At 40.7% G+C, this 14,667-nt stretch overlaps 1 protein-coding gene across 1 annotated transcript in view; it reads right to left on the bottom strand.

Moving 5' to 3' along the window:
• NDUFS4 (NADH:ubiquinone oxidoreductase subunit S4) overlaps nucleotides 1–14,444 on the bottom strand; it is a 96,429-nt gene extending 81,985 nt beyond the window's left edge. Inside the window, exon 1 of the mRNA XM_075183988.1 lies at nucleotides 14,308–14,444. Within this exon, the coding sequence (XP_075040089.1) occupies nucleotides 14,308–14,387 (80 nt within the window). The 5' untranslated portion in view covers nucleotides 14,388–14,444. The remainder of the gene's footprint in view (nucleotides 1–14,307) is intronic.
• Between the last annotated feature and the right edge of the window lie 223 nt (nucleotides 14,445–14,667).

The raw sequence follows: 14,667 nt of genomic DNA, 5'->3' as shown, positions 1-14,667 counted from the left end.
CTTGCCCAAAATGCTGTGAAGCCTCCTGTACTGTCCTTCAATGGATCTCTGAAAGCCCATGTATGGAAAGGCGATTAGCAGAACTGTCTAATCTATTCTATATCCAAGAAACTGTGTGCTTGGGCTTTAAAAATTTCAACATGGCAGCTGCCAGCAAAAGCTGTTAAACTGGTTGAAGTCAGCACGCTTTACAATCACCTATCCAAAAGATTTTACTAAGACGCCCACTGCACTGTACAAGCCACAATATTTCACTGATGCTTGAGCACCACTCATCCCCTCTCTGCACCCGATTTTTAGCTAGTGCTGTAATTGGAAAGGAGGCCATTTTTTTGCAGCCTATGGGAAGCAGAAAAGCTACAGGGAGAACTACGATGCTGGGTCAAAAACACTACTGAAGCACTTCTGTCCCAGGTGTCTGCATTGTATCGGGTCTCACTGTGGCTGGGGAGGTAGGGACTCCCCGCCTCCGAAGCCACTGTGAGACCTGTCAATGGACAACTGCGAGCTTAGTCTCGCAAGAAAGGACGAAAACGTAGTATAAACAGGAGTGAGGGTCAAAATGTGGTTCTAGATGTGGGGGAGGGGAGAATGTGTTACTACGTAAGTGAGGGAGACCAAGGGGTAAATGTATCAATCTGCGGGTTCTTCAACACCCGCGTGTTCAGCCTCTTCCGCGATTAAATTTCAAGCGGCGCTGCATTGTAAAGGGAAGTTAACCCTTTACAATGCAGCGCCGCTTTAAATTTAATCGCGGAAGAGGCTGAACACGCGGGTGTTGAAGAACCCGCAGATTGATACATTTACCCCCAAATGTCTTAATTTTTATTCCTGGACTAGGGGCACCTTAGTATAGCCTAGGTGGTAGAGTTGTAGTCATACTCTTCTAAAGCTCAGCTAATAAATTTTAAGGTGAATATAAACTGGCAGATACCCCTTTTAAGCAGTGGCAATTGAAAACCACTCGACATGAATAAAATTCCACTCCGACTTTAAATGTGAACTATAAAAAAAACACAAATTTGTATAAAAGAAAAACTGAAGTCTGAAAGTGTCCAGATTATAAGATAAATGTGCAGAACACTGTGTTGTCTTTCATCTTTCATAACACAATACCTCTGGAATGTGTTGGCCGAGTGAAAATAATAATAAAAATACAAAGTAAACCAAACTAATCTTCATGGTGTCAATCATTACAAAAACAACAAATCAATGTGTGACCAAGATCCTCTGTACACACGATGTACCCATAAACTGCAGATATAAATGATATATATTACTGTTATAACAGTGTGTTCTCAGATAACGTGGTTATTTTGTTTTGCTCATGGTGCTCAGTAGTTATTAAACTCCAATAAGAGTTTAAAGCTAAAAGCCAATATTACATCTTCAAATAACATACAGCGAGGTAACTATGTGCACATATCTAATAAAGTTAAGTGACAAAATGGTATTAAAAGTCAGCAAGGTGTCCCCTGACCATATAGACGATAGACCATAGGTGAGCAGTTTACACAGGACACAGAACTCAAGAGGTGACTTCATATATAACCTACAGCAGTGAGGGGTAACAGGCGCCCCCCCCCCCCTCCCGCCGAGCCTCCACCTGCGGCCCACAGTTTCTTCCTACTTTATTGTCAGATTTGCTTCTTATAATTTTAGTTCCAGGGGAAGGGGTTGGGGGAGCCTTGAGAATTGTGAATAACCTTATATGCTAGAACTACTTAAGGTACAAACAAAAGCAGCATTTTGTCGACATTGTTCTGCTTTGTGTTGCATTTTTGGGATATAAAACAACCCCCTCTGTCAATGACTTCTTCAGCCGTATCTCCTAAAGCCCTAGCTTAATAATCAGTATAAATGTTGTAACTTAAAATGTTCTGATGCCAGTGTCTGCAGTGTGTTATCCAGGCACCACTCACATTCCTTCAACTTAAATGTTCTTTTATATCTATTTTATCAAGTATCAACCTTGAATAAATACAACAAGTACAAGTGTATCCAGCACACTGACTGGGATGCTTTCTGTCACAGAGGGCCTCACATCTATTTTTTTATTCTTGTTTTTTTTATTTTTATTTTAAATACATCTCATGCGGAATTATTCTCTTTATTATTTGAAAAAAAAAAAGCAAGTTCTTAACATGAATCTGAGGTCCTTCTACAACTCAGTAACATGAATCTGAGGTCCTTCTACAACTCGGTAACATGAATCTGAGGTCCTTCTACAACTCGGTAACATGAATCTGAGGTCCTTCTACAACTCGGTAACATGAATCTGAGGTCCTTCTACAACTCGGTAACATGAATCCGAGGTCCTTCTACAACTCGGTAACATGAATCCGAGGTCCTTCTACAACTCGGTAACGTGAATCCGAGGTCCTTCTACAACTCGGTAACGTGAATCCGAGGTCCTTCTACAACTCGGTAACGTGAATCCGAGGTCCTTCTACAACTCGGTAACGTGAATCCGAGGTCCTTCTACAACTCGGTAACCTGAATCCGAGGTCCTTCTACAACTCGGTAACCTGAATCCGAGGTCCTTCTACAACTCGGTAACATGAATCCGAGGTCCTTCTACAACTCGGTAACATGAATCCGAGGTCCTTCTACAACTCGGTAACATGAATCCGAGGTCCTTCTACAACTCGGTAACATGAATCCGAGGTCCTTCTACAACTCGGTAACATGAATCCGAGGTCCTTCTACAACTCGGTAACATGAATCCGAGGTCCTTCTACAACTCGGTAACATGAATCCGAGGTCCTTCTACAACTCGGTAACATGAATCCGAGGTCCTTCTACAACTCGGTAACATGAATCCGAGGTCCTTCTACAACTCGGTAACGTGAATCTGAGGTCCTTCTACAACTCGGTAACGTGAATCTGAGGTCCTTCTACAACTCGGTAACGTGAATCTGAGGTCCTTCTACAACTCGGTAACGTGAATCTGAGGTCCTTCTACAACTCGGTAACGTGAATCTGAGGTCCTTCAACTCGGTAACGTGAATCTGAGGTCCTTCTACAACTCGGTAACGTGAATCTGAGGTCCTTCTACAACTCGGTAACGTGAATCTGAGGTCCTTCTACAACTCGGTAACGTGAATCTGAGGTCCTTCTACAACTCGGTAACGTGAATCTGAGGTCCTTCTACAACTCGGTAACGTGAATCTGAGGTCCTTCTACAACTCGGTAACGTGAATCTGAGGTCCTTCTACAACTCGGTAACGTGAATCTGAGGTCCTTCTACAACTCGGTAACGTGAATCTGAGGTCCTTCTACAACTCGGTAACATGAATCTGAGGTCCTTCTACAACTCGGTAACGTGAATCCGAGGTCCTTCTACAACTCGGTAACCTGAATCCGAGGTCCTTCTACAACTCGGTAACATGAATCCGAGGTCCTTCTACAACTCGGTAACATGAATCCGAGGTCCTTCTACAACTCGGTAACATGAATCCGAGGTCCTTCTACAACTCGGTAACATGAATCCGAGGTCCTTCTACAACTCGGTAACATGAATCCGAGGTCCTTCTACAACTCGGTAACATGAATCCGAGGTCCTTCTACAACTCGGTAACATGAATCCGAGGTCCTTCTACAACTCGGTAACATGAATCCGAGGTCCTTCTACAACTCGGTAACATGAATCCGAGGTCCTTCTACAACTCGGTAACATGAATCCGAGGTCCTTCTACAACTCGGTAACATGAATCCGAGGTCCTTCTACAACTCGGTAACATGAATCCGAGGTCCTTCTACAACTCGGTAACATGAATCTGAGGTCCTTCTACAACTCGGTAACGTGAATCTGAGGTCCTTCTACAACTCGGTAACGTGAATCTGAGGTCCTTCTACAACTCGGTAACGTGAATCTGAGGTCCTTCTACAACTCGGTAACGTGAATCTGAGGTCCTTCAACTCGGTAACGTGAATCTGAGGTCCTTCTACAACTCGGTAACGTGAATCTGAGGTCCTTCTACAACTCGGTAACGTGAATCTGAGGTCCTTCTACAACTCGGTAACGTGAATCTGAGGTCCTTCTACAACTCGGTAACGTGAATCTGAGGTCCTTCTACAACTCGGTAACGTGAATCTGAGGTCCTTCTACAACTCGGTAACGTGAATCTGAGGTCCTTCTACAACTCGGTAACGTGAATCTGAGGTCCTTCTACAACTCGGTAACGTGAATCTGAGGTCCTTCTACAACTCGGTAACGTGAATCTGAGGTCCTTCTACAACTCGGTAACGTGAATCTGAGGTCCTTCTACAACTCTGTAACATGAATCCGAGGTCCTTCTACAACTCTGTAACATGAATCCGAGGTCCTTCTACCACTCGGTAACGTGAATCTGAGGTCCTTCTACCACTCGGTAACGTGAATCTGAGGTCCTTCTCTGAGGTCCTTCTACAACTCGGTAACGTGAATCTGAGGTCCTTCTACAACTCGGTAACATGTATCTGAGGTGCTTCTATAACTCAGTAACATGAATCTGAGGTGCTTCTATAACTCAGTAACATGAATCTGAGGTGCTCCTATAACGCAGTTGTTCCTTTGCAAACTCTCTGTGGGGGACACGTATATGGCTGCCAGCCCAAGGCTGCTGTCTTAGCTCGAACATATTTGCTTTCAGCACTCGCTTGTTCCTGAGAAGAGGGTCACCTGATCTGAGTTAGAGCCCTCCCTCCATGTACATGATAGCAGAGAAAAGAATAGGAAAAAAGGGTGCCATTGTGCTGTGGACAAGCACGCTGAGAAGGGCGTTCCAAAACCTCTCTGCTTACTACATCAATGTGGCTGCCATGCAAATCATATGACACTTAGCAAACTAAATCACTAATAGGAGCTTGAAGAAAAAAAGTATGAAAAATACACCATGGGGTAAATGTATAAAGCTGAGAGTTTTCAGGCGGGTTTGAAAAACCAATCAGATTCTAGCTATCATGTATTTAGTACATTCTACAAAATGACAGCTAAAATCTGATTGGTTGCTATAGGCAACATATCCACTTTTCAAACCTGCCAGAAAACTCTCAGCTTGATACATTTATCCCCATGTGTCTTCTAAAATAGAACTTTTACTAGAAATAAGGTCTAAGTGCAGACCAAGAGGAAAGCTGTGATATGGACTTGTTAGACAGGTTTGTAAAGACTTTCCAACTTTAACAATTGCGTTTTGTCTGATTACTGCGACTCATGGAAATAGCTTTTGTAAAAACAGTTACCGTTTTGTCGTCATTTTGAATCTTTACATCACTATTGTAATGTCTGATTACGGGCAGCACGGTGGCTAAGTGGTTAGCACTTCTGCCTTGCAGCACTGGGGTCATGAGTTCAATTCCCGACCATGGCATTATCTGTGAGGAGTTTGTATGTTCTCCCCGTGTTTGCGTGGGTTTCCTCCGGGTGCTCCAGTTTCCTCCCACACTCCAAAAACAATAGGTTAATTGGCTGCTAACAAATTGACCCTAGTGTGTGTGTGTTAGGGAATTTAGACTCTAAGCCCCAACGGGGCAGGGACTGATGTGAATGAGTGGAGCGCTGCGGAATTAGTGGCGCTATATAAATAAATGGTGATGATGAGGATATTGTGGTGACAAACTACACTTCAACTTGGCCCATACTACAGCAGCACTGAACAATATGCGCTTCCCCCTGAGATCTGCATGGCTGCATTAGCTATTGTTTGACTTCTGAGATTCAACACCTGCAGAGAAGGTAACGCAAAAGAAATTTGAGAATATTTTTAACTGAAACCATTTGCTTGAAAGTGGAAATACCCTATGAAATAGGACAAAGACAAGCAGCTTGCATCACAATTTACAGACAAGCAAACTGCTTATTTCAGTTGCCCTGAGATATGAATCAAAGATGCTCTCTGAACACAATTATATCTGATGCAGAGAGAGCATAGAGAAGCTGCGTAGTATTCAAGGGCAATGAACAAATCTGTCCAATGGTATAAATACATGCTTGAAAAGAACTAAAAGCCACTTAGACAATGCATTGTATTTAGCAAAATGTGTAGGAGATTATATACAAACCAATAAATAGGTCAATTAAAAGATATATAACCCATTTAATGCCTCTGAACTACAGTATATTTTGCAGCTTTCCACGGTTTTAAATAATTGCAAACAGAAAAAATGCTTATTTACAGCACTCAAAGTAAACATGGATTTCAGAACTTTCCGCAGGTAAAGTGAGGACGAATTATGACATTTGCAATGTATAACAACAACAAAAGCAAGGAAATTCCAAACAAACAAGAAATCTCCAGAGCACGGCAAAGGCACCATACACGCACGGCGTATTCTGGTCTTCTTTACGTCAACACTACAAATAAGATGGACAACAATTCTAAACACTGGATTGATGCATTTATTTGGCCCACATACATAGAATGAAAGTAAAAGTGAGAGGTACTGGAGAGTGACATTTTTATTATGCAGCCAAATCAGATCTAAATCGTCCCCTAACTGAGTTCATCCCTTCTTACACAACTGTGCAGAGGGAACAAACATTGTGTGGGGGAATAAATATTGATTTTTGTATTTGTACATTTCATATCTTGGAAAGGTCACAAGACAACAACGAGAGTGAGAAACAAAACACTGTTCTCCACGTAATCATGAAATATAGTGTTTAGACATGGCGTGATATAGATATTAACGATTCACATTTCATATTGAAGTCATAAGCAATTTGACTAAATCAATTTTTTTAACTGGATTTGATGCAGGTATAAGTCATAAAAGATGGCTTCCCTGTTCTTAAATGACATCAAGCAGATTTTCCGGATGTCCAGTGGATCAAATGCAATACAGACCAAATGTATCTAAATTTAACAACTATTAAGCTGCTCACAAATGGCCAGATACAAATAGAGCTGAGCATACAGAGTGTGGTATAGATCCACGACACCACTGACCAAAACGGAAATTACGTAGACACCTGGCTCTAACACACAGCTCCTCCGCTAGTCCCGATGAACCGCTGATCGACGCTCATCGGAAACTGATCGGCATTGATGATCTTTTTGGCATATAAGCAGTGATTTGGAGCCAGCTTAGTCTTACACTAGCTGCCGAATGGCTGCACATGAGATAAATTTAAGGTCCAAACTACACATGATCCACCAACAGTGAAACAATAAACCGTCTCCCAGTGAACCACATTCCGCCTGGCCATTCCACCATATCCTCCCAAGAACTCCAGGCTAAGGAGCTTTCCCGCAATTAATTACTTCAAATATGGTAAATTGTAAAAGTTGTGAAAATAAATGTATAACCCAGTCAGTTATTCTGTACCGATAGCCCAAACAGAGGAGGTAGTGTAGCCATCTATGTAAAGGACAAGGTCGTTTTCTCAGAGATACTTGAGATACCAATGAACATAAGAGCAATCTCTAAACCTACAGCAAGTTTTCTACTGAAGATGAAAATAAATTGTAACCTGCTGGCATACATCAATGATCTAATAACCTTTCCTGTTTGGCAGACCTTTATTTAGCCAAATCAGTAAAATCCGTATGAGCCATTTTTCACAAAAATAGTATCCTGCGCTCTTAAAACTAAGGCACCCTTAGTCATTACCCACCTAAGGGCTAGAAAGTGTTGTTGGTTTACAGCAGACATTAAAGCAGCACCAATAAAATAACAAAAGCTCTGGGAATTACCATGTAAACGCCACAATGCAATTTTTCAGAACATCCAGAAACTATTTTACAACGTTAATCCAGGACACCAAGTCCAACTTGTACAGCTCTAAACTTGATGTTGCATCCAGCTGCCAATATACAATAAAATAACTTTCTGGTAACATTACAGGAAAAGCCATCCCCTCAAAAATTCTCTCCGACAGTGTAACTATCAAGAACAGTAATGAAATATTATAAGCTTTTATAACCACCTAGCCTTTGATCACTCACCTGAACACAGCCTACACTCTCAGCTCACTACACAACCCTAACAATATAATTTCCCAGTATATTATTCTATCCTGATGCATTAAAAAAAGGGTTACAGATCTCCTCCTCCACATCAGTAAAAGTGCTGGCATCAATACCTTTGACCTACACTTCTTAAAAATGGTCTCTTACCCCGTGTTGTCCAATTCTCAAGGGACCCTCCGAGGAGAACCCCTAAAATTTGCATAGAAATTCAAAGCCTAGAGGCCAGAGAGTAGATTTACTCTTCAGGTTAAACCTCCTTCTAGAGCCCAAGAGACAGCTAGTTTACCACAGAACTGAACTTCATCACTGGTCTTACCTTCTCCACCCATCGCTGTTCTTTATATACATCCGCATGGTGGACCTCTCTATACACAGACTAAATCAAGAGCGGTCACTGGCAAACTTCTGCAATATTTTGTTGTCTCCCAATATGCCTGGAACCTGTGACCTCAGAAGCTGTTCACCGATTTCTCTGAATGAACCCAAAGACCTAATGTGTTTTGGGAGACGTACCATTGGATCCGTCCTATGCTCACGATGGAATGTGCTACATAAATCACAAACTAAGGACACACACTAGTATTATTGTGATTAAGAGCTTTTACCTAAAATACATTACAGAAGCTTGGCTTTCAATGACCCTAGAATATTCCACTGCCCTTCCGCAAGATCCCTGTTTTTTTCCTATTCAACTTGTATTAGAGCATAACTTGTTGACTAGCTCTGGTCTACTTACATTTCATCATCTTTCCTCCTAGTATTATCCCACTTCCAGGCTCTCACTCATCCGACCTGTTACCCAGCTCTCCTGACACATCACCAGCAGGAAATCTAGGTTTGAGGTGCGAGCAAAAATCAGTAATGTTTTAGTATGACAACATCCCGCCGCAACTCATCAGATGACACTCTAACAGAAATCTGCACACAACTGAATTCCCCCGAGAGAGACCTATTGGAGACCTTGGTTTGAATCACAATAATAGCTTACTATTTTGCCTTTGTCCCAGGCACCAAAAACGGAGATTATAAACTCAAATGGCAGGGAAACGGAGCCAGAACAAAAAGTATGTTTACCGTACTGAGTAAAATTGGATGCACCATCATAAAACTAATAATTAAAAAATAAATAAAAATAGTAAAACAAAAATATCACACACAATTGCTGTCACACATCCAGATTGGTGTTATGACACATAACAAAGTCCCAATACACCAATCAGAAATCACTATTATAAACAATGATTTTCTAAGCAGACTTGAAGGACCCCTTACCAAATCCCAAGTAAAGACTATCCCTATATGAACTCAATTACACCATTCAAACAACATCCTCCATTTCTGCTGTGTTCAAGAAATAAAATGTTTTTAATGGAAGTGTTTACAATAATATAAAGCATTTCTAAGAAATCTCCTTGGAGGTCATCTTTTCAGCTACCTCACTCACAAAAACTAGAGAAGTGGTGCTTGTCTTAATCCCAGAACCGGGGTCATTATGGAGCAATTCCCTATTCACCCACCCATCCTATTCACGGACTGTAAACAAACTGTTGGAGGTAACTGGGGCTGGAGGCTGCTGAATGGTCGCAAATGCTACTATGATATCAATGTAGTCACTCTCGGGCCAGCAAGTTCCTCAAACTAAATTAACCCAGCAGGCGACAGAGAATTCTACTAAGAGGCTTGTTTCTGCTACGCAAAGACCGGCTCTCGAAAGGTAATACATCTGTGAAGGGTTTTCATTTCAAAACAAACACGTTGGTTAAGATGCTATTTAAGGTCATCCAAGTAGTATTACAATGTAATACGGAATTCAGGTTTGAGTGAACTTTCCTGAATGTTATGTAATAAGTTTGATTTACAAGCACAGTTTTAAGCTTGCATCTTAAAGAAATAGTATATTTTCAAATGCAGGAGATTAAAATTATAGTGATCTCATCATACCACGCCACCGATTTTTTAACAATCCATTTTGAAAAGTTTTCTGCACTAGTCCCATCTTTTTATAGGGGAAATACCATTAATTCTCAAAATGCACGTTCATACTACTAGATGTTGTGGCCTAATGAATCACAAGAGTAATATCTAACCACGCTCACTTACTTTAGAAACCACTGGTCTTACTGTTACAAGTAGCTGTACCTGAGCTGTTTTACATTTGTTCAACACACTACTTAGAATAAGTTGAAGTTGTGTTGTATAGAAAGGCATAGATAAAAATGTAGATAACCTAATCTCTACCCCACTTTTCTCCTACATCAGCTTCTTGCTCATTTTGGCTCAAAAGTTAAGCAACTGTAGAATTAGGGCCATTCTAAAGGATAATGTCATTCAAAAGCAGTAACAGTCACTAAAAGGTTAACTAACTGCGGTCTGGCATTTAAGCTCTCCGATAGGTCCCCCAACACCTGGTTTGCACCCATTGCTACCACCCTCAGAAAGCATGCTGGCACTCTGAGAAAAGGAGTGAGGTGTGTACGGCAGACTGGTCTCTCAGTCTTTTTAAACATGCAGATTTCTGGTCCATCGACACCATGCAAGAGTGTGGGGAGCAGCAGAGGACAGGTACCTTACCTGGTACCTCTGAAGCCCAGGTACCAGGTAAGTAACCTGATTTCACTTAAGATATTCCACCACAAACTTAATTTTCACTTTTTGGTGCAATTATCCTTTAAATACATAAATATTGAAATCACATACTGTTGAAAATATTTTAATTTCCTTGAATTCTTCCCCACCGCTGTCAGTACAGTTAGGGGGGGGGGGTACAGAAGTGATTTGTGTTCAACTTATTTCATTTATGCCTACGCAAAATGGCAACGACGGCTCAAGACTCCAGTCATGCGGCCAGGAACAGTTACTTTCAGTTCACGGCCGTCTGCTCACCTCACACAACGTTCATAGTGAATGCTGCTTAATACAAACGCGAGAGCTTGTACAGCGATAAAAGACAAACCTGTGTAGCTGCATGGAGAGATCAGCCTCAGATCTCACCTGCCTTTCAACACTGTCAGATCCCGTGTTACCTAGATCTGTTATGGCAACTCCAGGTTACACCGAATCTTGCATTTAGAGGAGACCTGAGAGTCTATCCTGGTTTATAAGGATGCACCGCCTGAAAGGAGGAGTAGGGTGAAGCGAGTATGTTCCTGGCTAAGTACAGAGTACCAGTGAATCAAGTGTTGTCGAGCAGTATAAAAACATAGTTTTATGGAAGAAGAATATAAAGAGGTTGCGAGGCGATGTTATTAGCGGCATTCCTTGCTTTGCGGATGAGCTCACAGCCATTTTCACTCCACAAAAACATATGCTTACCAATGTAAAAAAAAGATAAGAAAAAAATCAAGCGTTCTCATGATTAATTTAAGTCATAAATTAGGCTAAACACGAACAGTATCTTAGGAGAAAAGTTGAAGACTAAAGTGTTTAGAGGTTTGACTTTAATGTTATGGTTACACATTTGCACAGTGCAACTCTTCAGAATTATATGCCTTTCAAAAAATCTAGGGCTAGATTTAATAAGCTGCAGGCTTGAAAAAGTGGGGATGTTGCCTATAGCAACCAATCAGATTCTAGCTGTCATTTTGTAGAAACTACTAAATAAATGAAAACTAGAATCTGATTGGTTGCTATAGGCAACATCCCCACTTTTTTAAACCCACAGCTTAGTATATCTAGCCCTTAGTCTCTTTCCTGAGAGCAGAGAATAGGCATCGTAATGTCCACTGGCACAGCTCGCACTTCATGAATAAGGACCAAGTGTAGGCACTTAGTTTGAGAACAGTTTATCATTCAGTAAACGTCGTGGAACGATACCATGTGCTTTGGAATGATAATTGTTCATCGCTGGAGGGTACACACCACGGTGATATAGGGCCGACTGGTCGTTTATTGTCCGATTGGCCGAATAATCGGCTGAAAACACTGTAGTGAGTACCCAGCCTAAGACATAACTGAAAGATAAAGTTTATTTATTTATTTATTTTTAGGATTTCCTTTTCCCCATTCAAACAATAAAAACTATTTCAGTGAAAAAAAATAAAACAATAAAAGCAGTAATAGAGGTTGAAACACTTTCCATAATAGAGTTCTATAGAGTGTGTTTTATGCAATGTTATTATGATACATACATAATAAAATGCACTGTTTTTTATTTTCAGCAGGTTTTGCAGATTTTTCCCATTTTAAGAACCTTATTAATAGTTTTTTAAAACAATAACAGATACCAGTAATCAAAGTAATAGCAGTTGCACAAGCAGATATACAAATTACACAGTGGAAAAAAAGTGCAGAATAGTGAGAAAAGTAATCTAGATTAGAACAGCAAAAAGTATCTCTAGCGCTTGTGCCTACAATTGGCACAGACAGGCGGAACAAGAACAAAATGTCAATGGCATATTCAGCGAGTATAGGATAGGAGGGGAGATTACGGGTGTGGGGGGTTTGATGCCAAGACCGGGACACTGGTACCTGCAGTTCCGCTACATGGAAAATAGAAGCACTCACACACGATAGCCAGATAAATTAGAATGGCACAGGTTAGGAGAAAACTGCAGAGACTAGCGTTTACTTACGTATAGCTACAAAAAGTTTTATAAACTACTATATATACTACTACTTTGCAACTTCATATATGCGGAGGGTGATATACTTATCAAGGCACTGGCTGAGATTTGGAACTAGGGAAGTTTACTAAAGCATACCACAGTCCACAAGAGACCTCTTCAGACAACTGCACTGTTGTTCTCCCTCAGAAAATTTTGCCAGCTGGGTGAAATTAAGAAGTACCCAGGTGGGGGCAGTTCAAATACTTTGCAATAATATCAAAAAATGTTGGAGGTTATTGCCCACACCTGCCAGGACTGGTCAAACTGGTGATCAGTGGTCTAACACACACTGGTGACTGTAGTGCTCACATAGTGCTGATCTAATAGGATAGACAATGGTTTATTACAGTGGATTGCAAACTTTTTCAGTTCAAGGCACCCTTAGGATCTCCAAAATTTTTTCAAGGCACCCCTAAGCCAAAATAATTACCAAGTATTATAATAGGACTCTGTTGGGCTCCAAGAGCTGGGTGGCACACCTGGGAAATAGGTGCTGGGGAGAATACTGAATTGGACTGCACTAATATATATATTATAAAGATACACAAAAACCTCAATTATATGACCTGTTCAAAACAACAGCATCAGTACCTCCTTTTTATTCAAAAGCTTACAGAATGCAGTTATAAGTGAGTAAACCGTTACTCAACAACAGAACACTATAACGCCAAGAGAAACAGCAGCCAAAAGTTTCACAATAACAATAAAAAAACAGCTCTCCGAAGTGTTGAGGACAAGTCAACGGATGTTACTACTGATGTGCAATGTATAGACAGGTTTTAAGGGCAAGATAATGATATATATATATATATATATATATATATATAACGTTCATACTACCAACTTGATATGTTGTCATTCTTCAGAAACAACTCAATTATTATGGCCATATTGTGTTTTGTTTTAAATCACCGGTATATAATGTAACACTGTACACTGAGGGGATCATAATAAAAACAAATGAAACACAATGTCATGAAACAGAAGATAAGGATGACTCAATGAATAATAAAAGGAAAGTAAGTTGACCAATCACTGGCTCGCAAGTTGTTCAGTCACAAGCATATATGTAAACTTTCCTTATATTTGGTGATTAATGATGTCACTACCATAATACCGTAATGTTCCTTTTGTTCTAGTTGTGTATTCTTAGCTAGTTGCTCTACAGACTCTTGCAATGAGTTTTACTGATTCTGTTTCTCTTGTCCATTACCCATCTATTTTTTTCTGTTTATTTTTTATTTTTTGTTAATTGTGCTGCACTGCAGATTCTGTGGCACCATATAAAGATGTTCATTAGATATGCTAATGTACCTTTCACTACAAATCACTAATAAGTTCCATGATCCTATTTTATACAGGTCATGGAACTCAGGTGTATTCGAGTATCTTTGACAATTGACAGTAAGGAGAACATTATTCCTTATAATACATAACCTTTACATTATATATATATATATATATATATATATATATATATATATATATATATCTATCTAGAGAGAGACAGTCAAATTTAAAATGTAACTTGTGTATTAGTAATGAAGTGACCCCCACTGACCTCTGTAATACCCTTATAGTGTAAGCTGTATACACACAGGAGTCTGACCACTGAGTGAGGCTCCTGTTAGACACAATTAGTGAATAGGTGACATGTTGAAGACACTGTGTCAGTGACACATTCCCAGCAGCTGCAGTACACAGGAACCTGTCACACCCTGACACCGAGCTGTACGTCCTGTAATTACCTGGTCGGGATGAGCGCGGCCGCCGCCGCTCTCCTCACCCACAGTACCTGCCTGAGCGCCGGTGACATTGAGGACGCCATATTCCCTGTGATTCTCCGCTACGGAGAGCTGGCGAAGGACAAACTAGCAGCAGAGCGAAGTCGAACGTGATGACGCCAGCAGCGTGCTCCTACCGGGAGAGGCGTCCAGTCTGCAGAGCAGGCTGGAGGTGACAGCTGTGTCTGCGCTGCACAGGGTATCCCAGGGCATCACCTTTACCTGCTGGGGAGAAATACGTGTCATTAACAGTTATAACTGGAACAAATCATTATTTATTTATTATTTTTATTTTTTTGCAATAGTTAGTTGCCTGCAACTTGT

Source organism: Mixophyes fleayi, chromosome 1 (assembly GCF_038048845.1).
Source record: "Mixophyes fleayi isolate aMixFle1 chromosome 1, aMixFle1.hap1, whole genome shotgun sequence".
Lineage (NCBI taxonomy): Eukaryota > Metazoa > Chordata > Amphibia > Anura > Limnodynastidae > Mixophyes > Mixophyes fleayi.
Note: the sequence above shows the minus strand (reverse complement) of the source record. Positions and strands in the feature narration are given on the sequence as shown.